Source organism: Amphiura filiformis, unplaced genomic scaffold (assembly GCF_039555335.1).
Source record: "Amphiura filiformis unplaced genomic scaffold, Afil_fr2py scaffold_175, whole genome shotgun sequence".
In the NCBI taxonomy this organism is placed as follows: Eukaryota; Metazoa; Echinodermata; class Ophiuroidea; order Amphilepidida; family Amphiuridae; genus Amphiura; species Amphiura filiformis.
Window position 1 is genome coordinate 47,902 of NW_027305639.1, and position 20,423 is coordinate 68,324.

The 20,423-nt window shown below is 36.3% G+C and overlaps 1 protein-coding gene across 3 annotated transcripts in view; it reads left to right on the forward strand.

Annotated features, from left to right (window-relative positions):
* The window catches only part of LOC140145221 (uncharacterized), a 28,773-nt gene extending 13,538 nt beyond the window's left edge, over positions 1-15,235 (forward strand). For 2 of the 3 annotated variants that reach the window (XM_072166994.1, XM_072166995.1), the window contains 3 exons: positions 1,700-1,748; positions 4,248-4,342; positions 6,042-7,248. In XM_072166994.1, coding sequence (XP_072023095.1) covers positions 1,700-1,748; positions 4,248-4,342; positions 6,042-7,240 — 1,343 coding nt within the window. In that variant the 3' untranslated portion in view covers positions 7,241-7,248. Of the gene's footprint in view, positions 1-1,699; positions 1,749-4,247; positions 4,343-6,041; positions 7,249-10,714; positions 10,750-12,929 lie in introns of those variants that run through there. The other variant, XM_072166996.1, reaches the window with a different exon arrangement.
* The last annotated feature ends 5,188 nt before the right edge of the window (positions 15,236-20,423 follow it).

The window sequence follows — 20,423 nt, forward strand, 5'->3', positions numbered from 1 at the left end:
CCAAATTAGGCTTAAAAAATATGTTTGGTTGCCCTCAGAGACCACCCCACAAAATTAGAAATCTTGGGTCAGGTTGTTTTTAATCAATTTTTTAGAAGAAACCTTAAATTTGGACAGTATCAAGGATATTTGTATGAGCCAAATGTTGTTTGCAAGCTGCACATGTTATTCGGTAGATTCATGATCTAAAATTTTCCTGGTGTGTTAACCGTCATTAAAGCTAGACACCAGTTTATTTTGAAGTTGAACGGGTATCTAATTAATGAGAAATTCGTGAAAAAAACAGGTTCGGCAAACTGGCTTTTAATGACCGCAATGTACATTATTATAGACCAAATATACCCATAGAAGCAAGTTCAAGCAACACTTTGGCACTTTGGACTATTGTTCTATTATAGTTGCTGATGTCTCTCTCTAGTTGGTGCATTACCTGCATGCCGCGCTTTTATAGCAAAATCAGTCATTTGCTATTTACGCATCGTTATTGGGTTGTGAAAACACGGCTTTAACAACCAATTATTCGAAGGGGTTTAGGCTATGCGTTGTTTATTGGGGGAAATTATTGAACATTGATATTTATATTCTATAATAATAAATTCACTTTAAGGAAAATTTGTGTGTGTCATGGTCGAATTTTTGTGGTTTTACATTGCAATAATATTAAATAGTACCAGGCTTTGCATTTTGTACTTTTATTTAGTGTTTAAAATTTGCAATTAACTGGTTTTTACATGACAAAACATTGTGTCACTGGAAATTGGTAGATGATCATCACATGCCAGGGTTGCCAAAAAATATTTCAACCCAAATGGTTGGTCAAATAATTGAAAAGTCACCCAATATTTTTTTTTATCATTTACCATTGGTTCCTATGGGATAAGAAACGACCAGAATTCGCTTTAGTCAATGTCGGAAAGTAGCCCATTTGTCTTAGCCACCAATAATATTATTGGTGTTTATAGGACAGGATATTGCTATCAAAATAGTCCAGATAAACCGAATTAATATCATTTTATTATGTTTATCTAGCTGGATGATTGATAATAATTACAAAGACATCCTTAGCATTTGAAAAAAGTAGGTGTCGTTAAATCTCAGAAGCAGTGGCGTAGATTTCTTTTTGACATTGGGGGGATGCAGTTAGAAAAAAATTCTTGAAGTATAGTCAATCAAGCACCTTTTGGCGACAGATTAAGTATATGGTACAATTGCACGCGAAGCGAAATTTTTTGCTATTTTGAAGCTAAACTGATGAAATATAGTGTAAAAGCAGAATAAATGCGCGTGAGGTTAATATGTTCAGAAACTCATTGTCAGGCGTCAATATGGAGGGGGGGATGATTGTATGGACCATGCCCCTGGCAAAATGTTGGGGATTTTTTCCCCGTATTCCCCATCCCGGATCTACGCCTATGCTCACAAGGGTGCAAACTAGGTACTCAAACATCTCAACTAATAAAAGCAATACAACCATTTATGTCACATAATTCTCTTTATTATTCAGTTGGTATATGTGCCTGAAAACGGGCACACCCACGGTACATGCCTGGGGGTACATGCAATTATAACTTGTGGTATAAAGTCATGTTTATTGACAAAATAATTTATTGATGTATGTATTTTTTCCCTCCTACATGTATACCTGACATTGAGAGGATATCCCATTAATGCCTGTCATTCTTTACTCTCACTTCTCCAGGATCAGGATACTTATTGACTGACCCTCAGATTGCCCATCCTGATGTTGAGTAAGTACTAAATTTGGAATTAGAAATTGCTGTATTTTTATTTACTTGGGCAAAAACAATTGAATATATGAATACAAAAGCCACCTAAGTCCATACTTTGGCCAAATTGAGTTAAGCATGGGAAATTGTTGCTATACATAGGCCTGTCATATGTATGAAAGAACAACTCAAATTCATTCTCTGTGTCTATTAAGCATGTGAAAAATAGCATGTATGAAAGAATCACCCAATTCCATGATTTGAGTCTTGTAACACATTGATTGAAATCCGTTATGTATAAAAGTCCACTTGTAACACATTCATTGCTAGAGAGTGACTTTTGAACAAAAAATGGGTTTAATAAAGGAAAGTGTGTGGTTTATATTACATGGCAGAATGCTTGTCAACATTATACATACCTGTGCGCTTTATTTTGTATTATCTTACTAGTGGTAATCTCATTCTAACATTGTTGTCTTTGTATATGATTCAAAAACCACCAAAATTTAAAATGAACCCCACAAAGTCCCTGAAAAGCTAATCGTCATACCTAATACAGGTTAATCCACTCATTTGCACGTAAAACTTACCATATTGACCAGGTAAATCTAACTGAAGGAATTAAAATGATACACAGGTTTTTCTCTCAAAATCACTTCCTATGGACTTAGGTGGCTTTTGTATTCATGTATTCAATTGTATCAAAAAGAAAACAATAAATTATAATGTGAAATGCACATTTTACTTTTATTTTGGGAAATGAATTTCTTGGGAAACGAGCTTGTGTTTTAGATCAGCAAATGTATTTAACGGAGGACTTGAGATCTAAAGCCACCAAATGCCATTCCCATTATGATGTGTACTGCATTTGCCTAGAAAACATCCTTCTTTGTCTTCACAGTACTTAGTATACAAATATTAACTGCTATGGTCAAAATTATAGGCCCAAGGTGATCTCAAAACCGGGCCTATAATTTTAACCATGTCCTGAATACAAAGCAATCAATATTAATACCAAATCGATTTGGTAGCTCAGTTAGCTGGGGCATTGAATTGAAGAGGGCAAGGTACCGGCTTCAATTCCTGGTAGTGACAGGTTACATATTTTTCTTTTCCTACCCATTTGTAATGGTTGTACAAACTATCAGAAACATCAGCGCAGCTAGTATGGGTCCAGTGCCACACAAATCACATTCCATGGCAGTGTGGGTTTTTGCAACATGTTTTGAACATATCGTGCATTAAAAAACGCTGATAAATGGGACCGGGGTTTGGGTGAACATTCCCACGTATTAACATGTGCAAAGCAAACAACTTGAGTCTTGTCGCAAAAGACTCACGATCACTAACAGTTATTGATCTACATTCCATGTAAAAACCACGTAGCATCAGAGATTTTTTGTGTGATTGGTAAAAGACAAATAAATGACAGGAAGAAAATTTTGTGTCTCTGTTCAGGCAAGCACTAGCATAGAGTTCAAAATGGCTTTTGTTTGTTATTGGCACAATGAAGTTGTCCTTTTTCAGCTCAAAGTCAATCAAAGTACAGCTGCCTTCAACCTTAAAATTTGGAAGCAAAATCAGTGAGGGCAATTTTTCAACTGGTGGGGTTTCATATGCCCATACATTGGTGTTTCTTTCCGTTGCAGAAGTTAGAAAATTAAACGATCCTACCTTGTTCCAGCACAGGGGCGTGGCACAAAAACCCAACTGCAAGGCCAGCAAAAAAGTGATAAAATAACGATCCGTGTTAGCCATCCAACAAAAATCAAGCAGTAATCGACCTCAAAACAGGCTCAGGTGAATTCTTCTCCAAGAAAAACAGCAACATTTTAATTAAATCCAGGTATCCATGATTGAGTTGAATTTCCCGCTGTTTGATCCTGTATTGCAATATGGCGGCTGTGAGTTGCTTAGTAGTACACATGGCACAGTAGGTGTAGTGTAGGCAAGATACTGGTCAAAACAAAACTATCTTCAAACAGCAAAAGTCCAATAAAAATTGTCCACAGAATTTCACAAAGCGTTGCACAAAACTGGATAAAAATTTGGGAAAACTAAAGAGGTTAAAACGCTATTTAAAAATTTAAAATCGGGAGTGCGATGTGAACACGTCTGCACCCGACGAGCGCAACATGATATATCATTGCCTAACAATAGTGACCGAAATGGTAACCTGAGCTTTTTTTTTTAAAACAATCCTCTTACATCCCATGCAATACAATTTTACCGGTACCTCTCCCACTACAAAGATATAATGCTTTACAATTCCTAATCTTTCTTTGATTACTATGGTAATTGTTTATAAGTAAAGCTCCCAGTGGACACCCTATTCCTTTTTTAAAGGAATTTTTATTCATGAACTGAAGGGTGCAATAATACTAACGGCACTCAACCATATTTCTATTTGGTGGTGTGAAATCTGTACACATTGAATCAGAATTTAAGTCCATTGGAACTGTTGATACGGATTGAATTTGAGTTTACTAACATGTTGTTTTTTTTGTATTTTGTTGACAGTACATATGCAAGAGGTAACTTGATGAACATTGCCACCAGCCGGTTTGGTGCAGTCCATCAGTGTAATACTGTGTGCACAGCCATTGGTTTGAGTGGTAAGTGTTCCAAAAAAATTAAGATATAGCTACATGTATTCATGTACATTTTATGCTTGTGTATCCGATTCAGATATTTTTTGACCCCACATATATGTGGGGCTTATGTTATCATCCAGATGGTTGTTTGTTTGTTACTTTGTTTGGGCAGAAGCAAATTCATTAATCCACTCTACAACTCCAACGCACTCACTGATTCACTTCAAACTTGGTACAGTGATAGGATATGATGATGGCATGATGTGCTGTATAGTTTTGTGTCATGTAATCGATGGCATAGTTCTGAATATTAACGAGCTGATTTGCATATTTTGCCTAATTTTTGTCTCGCCTGATAAGGTAGGAGACCAGAGGATGATCAAAGGAAGCCCCATCATGCACTGCAAACGTGTTATCACCAGAGTTTCAATTGCCACTTTACTTTTCAAATCCCATTGAATTCTGTGCAAAAGATGTTGTTTAAGAATTGTGCGTGTGTCATTATTACTTGGTCGATTTCAGATCTAAAGTGATGTATGCATGAAGGATAATTCACACCTTCTGTAGGTAACATAAAATGTGAAATCGACTAGCATTGTGAATGCGTTTTTATTGTAAATATATCAGTCCAAATTCAAATTTAACCATGTCCGTCAATGCAATGTGCGCGCAGTGATGTCATGTTCACTCACACAGTTCAGATCCTATTGCAAGGAAACTCGGGCCATATGTGAAGTATGAAGGTCTTTATGTTATGGTGTTGTGTCACATAATTTCAAAGTCACCATAGGTCATTTGAGGTCAAATGTTTTCTTGAAATTTGGATTAAGTTGCTCTCAGGCTGATGGGGAAAAGTGCGGGAAGGCAGGATGGGCAGTACCGGGGGGGGGGGGGTAAGGCAGAAGAAAACGAGCAAAATACCCTGTAAACAAATTATCTGGAGCTGCGAAAGCAGACGAGACTCTTGGTTCGAGAACTGCCTTGTAACGCAATAACCAATCAGCTTCAAACTTCAGTTGGTGATTTGATATGGTTGCCTCATGTGCTGTATAGTTTTTTGTGTCATGGTATTTGCCAAGGGGGGCCACTGGCCACTGGTCATTGACCAAGGGTTAATAAGGAACTTATTGTAGCCCTCCTCATTAATATGTTAATTTCAACTTGTTCTATATTTACAAGTTTGTATATTAATTATTCATATTCTTATAATGTTATTTGTATATGAAAGGTCACATACATAGGTCATCATCTCATTTGAACAGGAAAAATGCAATTGCAACTGAATTTTGTCTTAACTGCACTTTGTGAACTTTCATTTGAAGTCAACTTGTAAAATAGGCTTAAAATGAAAAATAAATTGTGTCTAATGTATATTTGCTATGCTAGTTACTTATGTAATCAATGTTGTTTATCAAACATTTAATTTCTCGAAACTTACTATACATGTAGCATCAAAATATAAGGTTTGACGAAATAAGGTTTGATGATAGCTAAAGCTGAATTGCTACTACATCGCTGAGCGATAGTGACTGTATTGACTGATAGTGATTGCCAATGAGGTACAGCGCTTTTTGTTGCATCTGGAAAAGGGTGCTACCCCATTGGTCAAATAATAATCTCTTGTTGACGGATTATAAATTTAGCTGTTTGCTGTGATATAAACATGTTGCATGTAGTACTTAAGACTTTTTCTCTTTTCCTCTCCTTTAATTTGTCTTAGCCATCAGGTCAAGGCCAAGCATGGCACCAGCACCCCGGCAAGGATTGATGTCCAGCATACTTCCAATTGGGTTGCTGCCATCAGTATCAGGACATAGACATTCAGTGAGTGAGAGCACACCAACTAGTGAGAGAGCTATCAGCTCATCAAGGCCCATAATGGTACAGCCCATGGAACAACCCACTCAAAGATCATTGCTGATGCTGCCTACCGGGATGCTGCCATCAGTATCAGGACATAGACAGGCATTTAGGGAGAGCACACCAACTAGTGAGAGAGTTTCAAGGCACTCAAGACATTCGCCTAGTGTGATTGGTGTATCAGCAGTATCAAGACCTAGGCCAAGTAGAAGAGCTTCTACATCAAGACATGAGCCCAGTGTGGAACCCAGTGTGATAACTATATCAAGTGTTTCAAGACCCAGGCCCAGTAGTATGGCTTCTGCAAGACCTCTGCCCAGGGTGGAGCCCAGTGTGATGGCTGAACCAAGATTATCGAGACCCAGACCCAGTAGTATGGCTTCCATATCAAGACCTTCTCCCAGTGTGATGGCTGAATCAAGGCCCAGTAGTATGGCTTCCGCAAGACCTCCGCCCAGGGTGGAGCCCAGTGTGATGGCTGAATCAAGATTATCGAGACCCAGACCCAGTAGTATGGCTTCCATATCAAGACCTTCTCCCAGTGTGATGGCTGAATCAAGGCCCAGTAGTATGGCTTCCGCAAGACCTCCGCCCAGGGTGGAGCCCAGTGTGATGGCTGAATCAAGATTATCGAGACCCAGACCCAGTAGTATGGCTTCCATATCAAGACCTTCTCCCAGTGTGATGGCTGAATCAAGGCCCAGTAGTATGGCTTCCGCAAGACCTCCGCCCAGGGTGGAGCCCAGTGTGATGGCTGAATCAAGATTATCGAGACCCAGACCTAGTGTGATCACAGTATCAAGAGGATCAAGACCTAGGCCTGGTTTAATGCCACCCCCATCTAGTCATAGGGCCATGCATAGAGTGGTATCTCAATCGAGACAGAGTATTCCAGCTGCAATGGGTAGACCCCCTGATGCCCCATCTCATCCCCAGCACCAGGTACCACCAAGACCGGGCATTCCTGAATCCCAGCAGTTCAGAAATCAACATGTAAACAGCAACAGCTATCCAGATTCTGAGGTGAGTTGTATGATAATCCTTTTAAATCAAGTGTAGTCATAGATAAATGTTAGGTTAAAGTCCCATTCAGTGATCCCAGCGCAAGTGTGAAAACAAATTAAAATTGTTTAAAAATTGATTAAAAGTGAAGGTTAAGTCATTCAAATTGTCATTTGGTATTTTTGAAATGAAAAATTAGGCAAAAAACAAACAAAGAAAACAGCAGTATTGACGAAGTTGAAGCCCTTTTCAATTACATGTAGCTTATTAATACAGATTCACAAAATTACAGATTCATTGAAATGGCTTATTTTGTACAATGACAAACTGAAAAGAACCAAAATCTGAAATCACTGAATGGGCCTTAAAGGTCAGGTCTATTGCAAAAACAAGTTTATCTCTCATTATGTTTCACTACTCTTGGAAATAGAGTCACCAAATATTAAAATCTTCGGCTTTGAGAGAGCAGCATCAGGTTGTCTTTTTGTTAACATGTTTGTCCTTAGATTTAGCCTGTGGTGACTTCGTAGATGCATTGTTAGTGATCAAATTTGAGGCGCGGTTTTTCACTGATGGACGTGTAACTGCTGTATCGTCAGAATATTGCGGTTCCAGCAAAGTAAACCTGTTGGACACTGGAACATTATATTGTTGAGAAGATACATTTGGCTTTGAAAGTGTAGATTTATTGTTAGATTGAGTTGAAGGTTCAGCAAGAAAATGCTTCAACACAGAAGAGGGTGCTGAGGTAGACTGCTTGGTAGTGGTAATGCTAAGTGATGGGGTACTCACTGCATCACTGTATGGTGTTGTCTGTGTTGATGCTGTACATGTAGATGTGCTGCGTTTGCAAGATGAGAGGTCTTGAATTTGTTGAAGCAGATGCTTTCTCTCTTCTGAGAACTCTTCAGCAAGCTTAGAAGAAAGCTTATCAACCTCTTGTATCAGCGATGCAACTCTTTCTCTCAGCATTGAGTTTTCTGTCTTGTACTTAGTTCTTTCTTCAACACATGTGATCAGGTTCTCCACTAGTGCTAACTGAAGCTTATCGGTATTATCATCAGCATGGTCAGAATTGGAAGGAGATTTGAGGGAGATTGAAGGAGATTGTGAAATTCTTGACTTCTGTGGATGAACTGGTGTGGAGCTCAGAAGACTTCCAAGAGAAAAGTTTGGCGCACTTAAAGGTGGTTGGCTTGAAGATGGGCTGCATACAGTTGGATCTGTTTGGGATTCACCAGTCACATTGCCAAGTTGTGCCATTACTGATCTGGCTAGTTTGGGAAGAACTTTAGTAGCCCAATGGGCATAGCCTCCTCCCTGTACTCTTACAGTTCCAGTTTGATAAAGAGTAATTGTAACTCCTTCTCCACTAGAAACAAAGCCTCTGTATATATTTCCATTATGCATCATATTTGTGGGTTCACCATAGTCCTGTTTCACTTCCTTTTCAAACAATTGAAAAGCAGGCTTGTTATGGACATGGATTGTTAATGAGTCTTTTCTTGGCAAAAGTTCCCAAATATGTGATGGAACATAAGAAAGATCAGTAGTTGAGAAACCATCAAAACTACAACTTGAGCTTGTATTTGTAGCATTAAACATGGAGGAAGGTGAAGGCTGGCTATGACTCACTGAGTCCATTGTTGTATTCAGTAGGCCTATTGTACTGGCCATTATGTAGAAAGTTCAGAAGAGCTGGTAGTAGATCAATAATCAATAACAGTCAATAACAGTCACACATTAAAGTCCAATATCAGTATGTCCAAGTATTCCAAATTCATGGAAAATACACAAACACTGCTAATATTCTGAAGAAACAAAGTACATATAAATCATCCTGGTGTTTACAGCTTCAAAATGGTATGAAATACAAGTACAAAAGCAATCAGGAAACAGTCCAAATTTGAATGAATTTAGGAGCACTCAGGAGTACACGTCTGCTCATCAACACAACCATCACTTACACAGTAGGTTAGATATGAATATTAAACATGTTAAATGTTAGACCAAAGTAGCTCAAAGTACATGTACTATACACCTGATCCATGAACTTGTCTTTTTTAAAGACAAATTCTTGTTTATTGTATTTCTTACATTTTTCTCCTTCACCACTCATGGGCTTATACCTTAGTGGCATCTCGAGATATGCCCATATAAGACCAAAAGGTTTGTCAGTTAGTAAGTAAGTAATCTAGTAACATACACTATCATAGGGTTGTCCCGCTAATGCGGTCCACCACCACCAACAACATTGACCATAAAAAGTGTGTAATGGTGAATCCAACGGACAAGGACACAAAACACCACATGATACAAGAGGATACCTTGAATATGAGCAACTGGAAAGAAAAAGAGCAAGGTACGCAGAAGTGGGACAAAAATAAGTAGGTTAAGTTCGATAGCCAAAAATTCCAGTTCCAAGGCCCACAGAAGTGCTAAACCGGCAAAAACAACAAGGATCAATGGGAATACAAAACATTGAACAAAATGTATATGACGCTGTTTGTCCGCCCGCTTTCTGCAGCATGGGGGGGTTCAAATTCCAGAAATCGGTAAAAAGGAGAGGTTAATTTTTGCTGAATCAAGATAGATGGGTTTCTAATAAGCTTGGAAGTGATATATAAAGGGTATGGGTACGGTAAAGCTACTGATTGAAAAAAAAAGTATAATAAAGTAATTTCATGGTATCTTCAAAAACGTTCATATTTTCTTCGTAAATTTCAAATGAAAATTTCATAAATTAATTTGCTAATGTGTTCATCTCATATTACATCAGCCATAGTAGAATCGATGATGCAGGAATTTTATGAATGACTATGATTAGTCAGTCTCTACACAGCCGCTTTGGCCCACTCACTCCACGCTAGAAGTGGAGCGAGCAAAACCACTGCTGCTGAAGTATCACAATCGATTCAGGATGTCTCGCCCATATTCCATGCCTTAGAAAAAACACATAGATTGGAATGTTTCATGCCTCTGCCTTCTAAGCGTATACCTGCCTAAGCATATACCTGAATTCAGCCGACGCCGGTATATAGCCTTCAGACCTGGCGACATCGCTAATCTTATGCGCAAAGTCTCTTTTGCAAACGCCCATGCTATTTTCACTATTTTTGAGTATATGCTCACACATACCCGACTTAGCGTCGACCCCTGTAGGCAACATGCCCAAATTTGTATTTTCGAAAAATGATTGCCTGGGATTATTGCAGCTCAGTGCATGCAGTAATTGCCACAGATGAAGAAGAAGATGATGAGTGTTTGTTAATACGTAATGTCAACAAATGACAAATATCAACATTTTCTGTCACTGCTGTTATTATTATTATTTAATTTTTTTTTTTAAATACACATCACCAGCATCTTGTCTTGGGAATACAGAACTGTCCAAATATCTGTAAATATAAACTGAAATCATGTGTTGTGTTAAAAAATTACCATCGCCACCAAGCACCAATCAAGAAATAGTAATAAGTCTTCATTGAAGAACATTATTTTGATAATAATTATCTATTCCTTTTGTGACAGGTGATCATTAATATGCTGGCATTACTTTGATTTTGGTAAGTGCATTATTTATTCACAAAAAGTTCATAGGCCTAGGCTAAATTAACTGGTATTAATTTTTTATTCATCTATTCTATCTGAAAGATCTTGATAAATCAATCTGTCACTAAAAATATACATATACATGACTGTATAGATTATCAGCAAGTTCCTTGTTATTAGTAGTGCAGGTTGAAACCAGACAAGTGGCTGAATTACATTGTGATGTATATTAAAATTCTTAAGTCCGCACAGAAAGTAACGCAGCTGTTAATTGTTTTCACAATATTTCAACATAGAGGGAAAGATGAATTATTTACGTGCATTTTGATACCCCATTTGTCAAATGTCGTTCAATATTAACAACACAGTAGTGCTTTTAAAGAAAAATATCTGCATTCAAAAGTTGCAGTTTACAGGGATCAATGGATATAATGCCAGCACGGTAGCACGTAAAGCCTGCCATTATGTTGGCGCTTATTTCAAATCAATACAAATAGCTGCAACTTTTAAATTTGGGTATATTCTTTCAAAACACTGCTGTGTTGTTAATATTGAACAAATGTGGACAAATTGGGTATCAAAATGCACACAAATAAACCATTCTTCTTTCTATGTTGAAATATTGTGAAAACAATTACTAGTTCTGAAGCTATAGAGACGGGTTTATAACAGCTGCGTTTCTTTTTGTGTAGTATTTAGTAAAAATACACATATTTTTAAAAAGACAATTGCAGGACTAAATGCAGGTATATTGAAAAATGAAAGAGGTTATTAAATCTGAATATTTGAACAATTTCATTTGAAATGTTAGATTCAACTGCTAACACATGTGTACAGTTCTTTTTATACAATTCCAAGACAAATGAAGACTTTTGAGCGACTGGAAAGGAAAGAAGGAAATAATAAAGAGAGAAAACAAAGAATGTTTCTGCAGTGTTTTCTTAAGCCTTTTAGAGTGTGTTATTTAAAAGGTGCCCTGTAAATGTGTGCCAACAATAATTTGCCCACTCCTTCTCAGCTTGCCAAAAAATATTTGCCCCCCCCCCAGTTTTACCCTCCCCCAGGGCTCATAATTATTCACATCCCCTAATCCACTTTGCAGTCTAGACGACACAATGGTAGAATGATAGAGTATAATCACCTCTTGTGCTGTATAATTTGTGCAAAGTTATTTGCATATTTAAGAATACAATGTGTATTAATGAAATATATTCTCAGTCATCCAAGTATGCCAAATATCAAATAGAAAATGAAAATCAATTCAACTGGACTTACTATTTTTGAACTGGCGATATTAGATATTTCATCAGGGCATCTGATTTTTCGGTGGCGATTGGTTTGTGACCAGTGACTATAGTTCCCAAATTATCGTAAATTTACATTAATTTAATTACCAGTTAATTATTTTTGGCCTCCACACATACCGTAAAACCCCGTCTACAAGCATATATAGTGTTTTTTATGAAAGCTAAATTAATTCAAAGCAAGCGTAAATATACCAATACAATAGATTGGTCTTAAAATAATACTTGTTTGTATATGCTTGGATCCGTAATTTATTTGCTCCAACTCCATAATGGCGCCTGGATAAATGTAGCTTTCATCAGAAGTACTCTATATGCTTGTAGACAGTGTTAAGTGTTTTGCGGTATAGGCTTATGTTATTATCCAAATGGTTGCCTGTTTGTTTGTTTGATTGCTTGCATGTTTGGTTGTCCGTCCTTGGCGAAACTCTGTGTCTTACAGGCATATTTGCCTTTCCACTCCGCAGCTTAAACACAATAACTGATCAACTTCAAACTTGGTACATTGTAATAGTATATGGCAGCCTGTTTTGTGTGCTTGTATATTATTTATATTTACAAATCGTTGTTATTTACACACCCTTATGTGGGGCCCACCTTAATTTACAAACCATGTTCTAGTTATTTACAGGTCGGTTTAACAACACTGAGACCAATAATAGTAAATTGCTGTATATACAAGTTATGTTATATATAACATCAGTTTCCATGTATCGTCATAACATCAAGTTCCATTAAGCACTTTTGCAAGGCAGTCTGTTTGGTGCTGATTACAATACATATGTAAACATTTAAACAGAAACTTAAGATGTTCGATCACATTTTGATTAAATTAAAATCTTACTAATCTGTTGTTTTTTGTTTTGTTTTTGTCTTTTTCTTTTCTCTAGGTTCAGGTGGACGTGACGTGTAAAGTGTGCTACCATCATCATGTAGAGCATGTCATTAGTGCCTGTGGGCACACTTTGTGTTCAAGTTGTCATACAAAAATCAAGTCATTGGCAAGGATTGAAAACACTACACATGCAAAATGTCCACTGTGTAGGAGGCCATATAACATAAATGATGGTGTTGTTAAGATCCATTTTTGTTAAAGGGCTATCATATATATTTAGGACAGTGTTCAAGCTTTGACTTACGTTTGGTGGCCAGAATGGTGGGAACTTGAAGTGAAAGATATCCTACTTAAAGGAACAATTTCTAGGGTGAAATTTTGTGTAGGAACTGAATCTCACGTAAAAATGCATAAATATAATCTTGAAAATTTTCCCCATAGCATTGTACAGGCATATTTCTGTTCAAAGTCCTTAAATTTGAGCGAAAATTGGCGCAAAAAATAAGTCCTTCAAAACTGGGTCTCTCAGGGCTAAACAAATATAAATTTGCTCTAGAGGGAGGTCTTGGCTATATAGCAAGTTTATATTTGTTTAGCTTTAAACCTCACAGTTTTGAAGGATTCATTTTTTTTGCGAAGGCCTTTATTTTTTTTCACATCTGCCAAATTGTTAGGAAAAGGGGTAACATATTACTATATGTTACATATTTATTTTTTGTCAGTACATCTAACTCAGTCAAGTTTTATACCACTATTTAGTGAAATGCTGAACAAAAAGACACAAAAAGCATCTCAATACCATTGAGGAGTTTTGTCACCCCAAAATGGCCATTTTTGATATAAAATTGGATCGATTGAACCCATATTTATTGGTCTCGCTATGAGTTATAAAATATTGGACGAGACGTAGTCGAGTCCAATATTTATTGGGCGTAAAGCATCCAATTTTATTATGTGTTGGATCCAATATTTTCACACACTTGGATCCATCAAAACAATGGCCAAAATTGGACCAAAAATGAATTTTTCTCCAAATTAGTGAAAATATGGGACATTTTACCACTAGAAATATTTAAGTAATCAAGAATTTTTTACTGTTTTCACCCCTAAATATATTTTTTTCACACCCGTGTCCGCCAAACGTAAGTCAAAGCTTGTATGGAATTGCACCAGGCTACTAAAGATATTACATGTGACTGATGTAAGGGCTCTATAACAAACCTTTTTACAGTCTTTTTTGTGGGATATGAGAGCACATTAGACACACCAAATTGCATTTTGAATATGAGGAATGACCTTGTGATATTAAATAATTTTGATTTTTTGACATTTGGGATACAAAGTGTACCTAGGACTTTTAAATGTTAGAAATGTCCATTTGTAATAGAGTACCGAAGTGTGACGTCATAAAATTATCTTTTTTGCATTTCAGCAATTTCATGACCATATTTCAGTAGAACATGATGAAAAACATCCACAGTCAAAATTTGGTGGGAATAGGATCATGAGGGCCCGAGATATGGCCGCATGAATACCTAATTAGCCCCATTGAAATCAGTGTAAATTGGCCTGGTTCATAACTGTTTGTATTGTATCACAATTTCAAAGAATAAAAATTATTTGATATCAGAAGAACATTCCTTGTATTCAGAATGCAATTTGGGGTGTCTGATGTGCTCTCAGCCACAAAAAAAATATTGTGCAAAGGTGAGTTATATGGGCCGTAACAAAACTACAAATTAATTTTGCAAATTGAATCTAATACTGGAACTAAAATTTGCAACTCACTTTGCTATGTTGCGTCCGAAAGCATCAAATGCATGCGTATGTGTGTATAACAGGTAGCATTCTTTACTTGTGCTTTAAACTGATTGTCCAGTGTGACAAACGTTTTCCATTTCTGTTGTATTTGGTCTAAAGAGTATTATATACAAATGTGTTTTGAGGGGAAGTGAAAATACTGCTTGTCCCTCGGTGTTTGCTGACTTCCTGATGTACCACCGGGGGGTGGGGGATAGTCAAGATCGGCCAACACCTTAAGGTGGTTCGAAAGGCAAGGTTTAGGGAAATCATGAATTCCAACATTTTTGCAAATATCTCCAAAACCTTTCATGTTACAATCTCAAGTGAGTTTGTACTTATGTAGGGATATGTTGGCCATGTTATGAAGGTAATAAAACCGTTGCCATGGTAACCAAGCAGTCGCTATTGGCTTCTGACCAATCACATTCAAAGTTGGTTTTTCCTGTTTTTTCATAAATCACTTCATTTTTCCCAATAGAAGTATACTCACATGTTGAGTCATGTTCCTGCACACCTCCACTGATTTTCCCGTAAAAAGTTTGTAAGTAATATGGAATTTTTGGCCAAAAACGAAAATTTCACTTTTGACCCCCCTCCACTGGGATTTTTTGGGGGAAAATCAGTGGAGGTGTGCAGGAACATGACTCAACATGTGTGTATACTTTTATTGGGAAAAATGAAGTGATTTGCGAAAAACAGGAAAAAACCAACTTTGAATGTGATTGGTCAGAAGCCAATAGCGACTGCTTGGTTACCATGGCAACGGTTTTATTACCTTCATAACATGGCCAACATATCCCTACATAAGCACAAACTCACTTGAGATTGTATCATGAAAGGTTTTTGAGATATTTGCAAAAATGTTGGAATTCATGATTTCCCTAAACCTTGCCTTTCGAACCACCTTAAAACATGTTGCCAAATTTGAAATTGAGATAAAGGTAAAAAAAGAGTATGGCAAAAATGCATCCTTTGGCCTCCATGGACATCATGTCACATTTGCATATTCCAGATTTTTTGCTACATTTCAGATTAAGATCCACCATTTTTAAAAGGTGAAATTGCAATTTTAAATCAGAAAGTTAAAAATAATCCAAGAATGTTTAGGTCATTACTTGGGGTCATTAGGGTTAATAGGCTATGATCCTTGTGCACAAAGTACAAACATCATAGTCACAAGATATTGATCCTCTATTACATTCTTCCTGGCAAATGTCCAAATCTGCTGGAGGGACTAAGTAATCTTGTGAGTTGTACAACTCAGGAACACAATACATTGTCCATGTGGCCTGTTAGCATTTTGTGCTTGGTGAGATCATGTGTTAATTCCACACTTCTGCTGTGTGAGCTAGTTCATCCTCCAAAATAAGTATTTTCACTAAATTAATAACAATTAAATTTTTAAAGCAGTTACATAGATTAAAGCCATATTGTAACATTTGTTGAGGAGGACGCCCTCAATATTTTTCAAAATTCTGTTTTTACACGATTATGTACTTTTAAATTAAACTAACATACCCTGCAAAATTCAAGACTCTGTGTGCTGTAGTTTTGTCAAAATCCGAGATTTTGAATAAAACGCAGCAAACATTGTTATTTTATTACAATGGAAATATTAGTTGAATGTGTACGCAATGTCATAACACAGTATGTATGGGATATCGTGCGGGACGGTACACACACACATGAAAGCATTGTACCATAGCACAACTGACGGAGTGACACGTATTGGCGGTGGTAGTTAATTCCAATTTTCTTTGCTTTACCTCAATTGTTCAGCTCAAAATTAAAAGGAGACATATCTAATAATACATTGTATGTAACAGCTAACTTAAAGAAATACTAATCTATTTTGTATGGAAATGTTACAATATGGCTTTAAGCGATGATACTTATCATTAATTGGCCTACTTTATTAAAGGATTTCGTGATCCTAGCATCTTCTTTTCATGACATTGTTCAGTAGATATCCACGAAAAAAACTTATTCCCAAAATTTCAGTTGATTCCGATTTTGCGTTTACGAGTTATGCATGCTAATGTGTATTGCACTACTCCATAAACAATGTGTTGTATACCAGAACGAAATTCAAATTTCACGATATCTTTGCTAAACGAATTAATCTGCAAGAAATATTTTGTACATACACATTATGTAGCAAGAGGTTTCCAGTGATATAAAAATCTCAACTTTTGTTGAGAAAAGTGGGGGGATGATGTTGTGGATCACGAAATGCCCTTTTAATACATGTACTATATAAACACAACCAAATTAAAAAGTCTCCACTAGTTCCATCCCCATTTAATCAGTCTGATGAGTTATGGTAAAATAATCTATATAATAATTTTCTATATACTTTCCTTCGAAGGTTGATACCAAATTTGATATCAAAAGTTTAATCATCGTGAGCATAGGAGCCGTTGTTTGGGAATTTGTGCAATTTAAAAAATGACAAATTACGAATTGACCATGCAAAAGCCAATGCATGATATCAGCTTATTATGTGGCCTGAAGCAACCCGTACAGGAACCATTGTACACTTGCCTGCGCACAATTGAGAGAGCGGGGTATTTGATTTGCATTTTGACATGCATGGGTAAACCTTTAACCTGCCGGCCTATTCAGGCGGCGTAATTCTTAGCACTCACGCTAGCTCCGCTACCTGATTAATTCCCTATGTCATTTTTAAAATTGCACGAATTTCCAAACAACGGTTCCTGTGCTCATAATAATTTCACTTTTGATAGCAAATTTGGTATCAACCTTCGAAGGAAAGTGTATAGAAAATTATTATATGAATTACTTTGCCATAAACTCATCAGACTCTGATTAAATGGGGATGGAACTAGTGTAGACTTTTTATTTTGGCTGTGTTTATATTGGTGCACTTCCATAAATGCAAAGTTTTACAGTTTAGAAATGCATGGTATTGGCGGTATACATTGTGTATCACGTTGAAGAACAAAGAGATGCTAACACTACAACACTAACAATGAAATCAGAAATGTTTCCAATCAATGCTTAACATAAAGATATAAATCCTGTGTATCAAATCGATGGGCAGAGTACGGGACCAGTGCAGAACAAAGTTGTAGCACAACCCCTTCATTGTAAATTGTTGATGTTTTGTATTTATGGCCTTTAACATGTTTAACGCAAACCCAAGATATCACCTTTACATGTAGTTGGGGTTATGTGTTATTGATCAAATGTAAATATGGCATATCCTCTAATAAATGTCTATGGGGTGTGAAATTTCCGGAAAAGGGATCATTTGCCGGGATCATTTGATGATGTTACAATATATTATGGGATCACATAACAACAGATATTATTAGATATTAATTTTCACAAATAAGGTATCAAATTAAAGAAGACATCTTCCATAAACATGTTTTATTTGGATTTTAGTTTCATTGAACAACAGTTGCGATGTATATAACTGAGTAGTTACTTTTTGTGCTTGGTGTATGAAGTTAATTTTTTATTACTTCTGTGGTCTGCCCTGCACCGCAGCGTACAAGCGTAAATGCAGAAGTGATACACAATCAATGGTTTTAACAAGACGGTTGACCCACTGGTCGTCGGCACGCAAAAGGGGAGGATACCTTGCCACTTCTACGCGAGCGCAGATCATGGGCGTAATACAAAATTAACTTTAGCATAATTACTGGGTGCATTTATGGGCTAGTAAAAATGGTTACAAACTTACCATTGGCCATTTATAGGTTAATAAATAAGTTTTTTGATGTAGGATGTTCTCAAGTGTTGACTATGAGTATGTTCGGTTTTATGCTTCATCTCAAGTTTTTGCAGCTGATTTGTTGTTTTAAGTGTTGACAGTTTTATGTCCGTATAAGGGATTGGATAGCAACGTTTGCACAGTATATTTTGTAGGATACGAGAGCACATCGGACTCATCAAATTGCATTCTGAATACGAGGAATGTCCTGATGATACCAAATAATTGAGATTTTTTGAAATTTGCGATATAAAACAAATTTTATGGCAAATTATTAAAAATTGATATTTAACAGTCCACAAAGTAAACATTATAAATCTAATGATATTAACTTAACATGAAGAAAAGCTGTCCTTCATTTGTAGATTTAGACATTTTGTATTGAAGATATACATTTTTCCCCAAAAGACCAAATGTATATCTTTAATAATTTGAATTCCCATGAAATTGGTATTATATCGCAAATTTATTTTATATTAAATTATATTAATTTGATATCATAACGACATTCTTCGTATTCAGAATGCAATTTGATATGTCTGATGTGCTCTCATGTTCCACAAAAATATTGTGCAAATGTTGCTATCCGATTCTTTAAGTAGTGTAGAATTTGGAACCTTTTCATGATTCATTGTACATATGTTTTGTAATTTATTATTAACCTACTTCTTACAGATTTGTTCTCCATTTATTATGGACCTGGTGCTTACACATTTAAAACATGTTGCACTCTCGGCCCCAATGGTGGTATACCACTACAAAGTTCACTTTCCATATGGGCCAATATATATGATATATAGATCAGAAAGTTGGAATTATTTGTTGATATTTGTCGGATCACTCACCTTTAATTTCTATTTCTATGTGAATGTGGTCCTTTTGAGAAAAGCACTGATGAATAACTAAAAATTACTTCGTAATCAAAATCAGTTGACAACAATCTTTTACAAGATTACTAGTTCATTACGATGGGTTGTTTGATCACAATGTAATTTGTAAAAGAAATTTTTATTATGTTGTCTGATTTAAACAAAATTAATATGCATAGTTTAGAGCATACTGCTTTTACCTTGCATTTTATTGCATGTCAAAATATACTCCCTGCTGTGCCCCTGAACTCGATCTATTCCTGGAGACTTTATTCACCTTAATACAGACTACAGACAGTGGCGTGTACATTGTACACTGTACAAAGGTGGGGATGGCACACCCCCACATTTGTCAGTCAGTTAATGGAATTCGAAGTGACTCAATTTATTCAGACTTTTTGAAAACCTGATTACTTCTTATAGACTCGTTGTCATGGTAATTCATCTCTAGAGAGAAACAAAACATTGTAATTGCCACATGATTTTGATTTCAAATAGCATTTTCTTTTCAAATGGGTGTTATTATTTAAAATACATGTGTTTGTGATTGTGCTCAAACTTTTAAGCGGGGAGTATATTATATGAATATGTTAGTTTGAGAATAAATGTGCATAGATATGAGCCGAGGAGCAAGGATATTGTTTAGAGGCAACTCACAAACTTGTTAACACAGATAAACATGAACTTGGGTTTAAAAAATCTAGGGGATACTGGGTTTGGGTAGAGGTGTCAAAGTTTTCAAGTCAACATTTTCAAATAAATTTAAAATAAATTCCCTTTTTTTTTACTATAACTTCTTCTCCAAATTTTGAGGAAATTTCAAATATTTTAGCTACAGTTTAGCAAAATTGTCTATTTTCTGAAAATAAAATTGAAAACTTTTTGAAAAAAGGACTCATCCATATACTGAAATTGGCCTAGAAAGGGGGTCATTGGTATACCAAAAGGCTGGAAATGTGTTTGCAGCATGTCCCCGCATGGTCATTTCTACTGAGTACCCACCCTTGTGTTCGTGTTTGCAGACTTTTGTGTTAACAAGTCTTGATTGTATTGGTATTTATGTCTGATTATTTATGCACACAATATGTAAGTCGTTCACCTTGCAAAGTTGTTATTATTTATCTCCCCACCATGA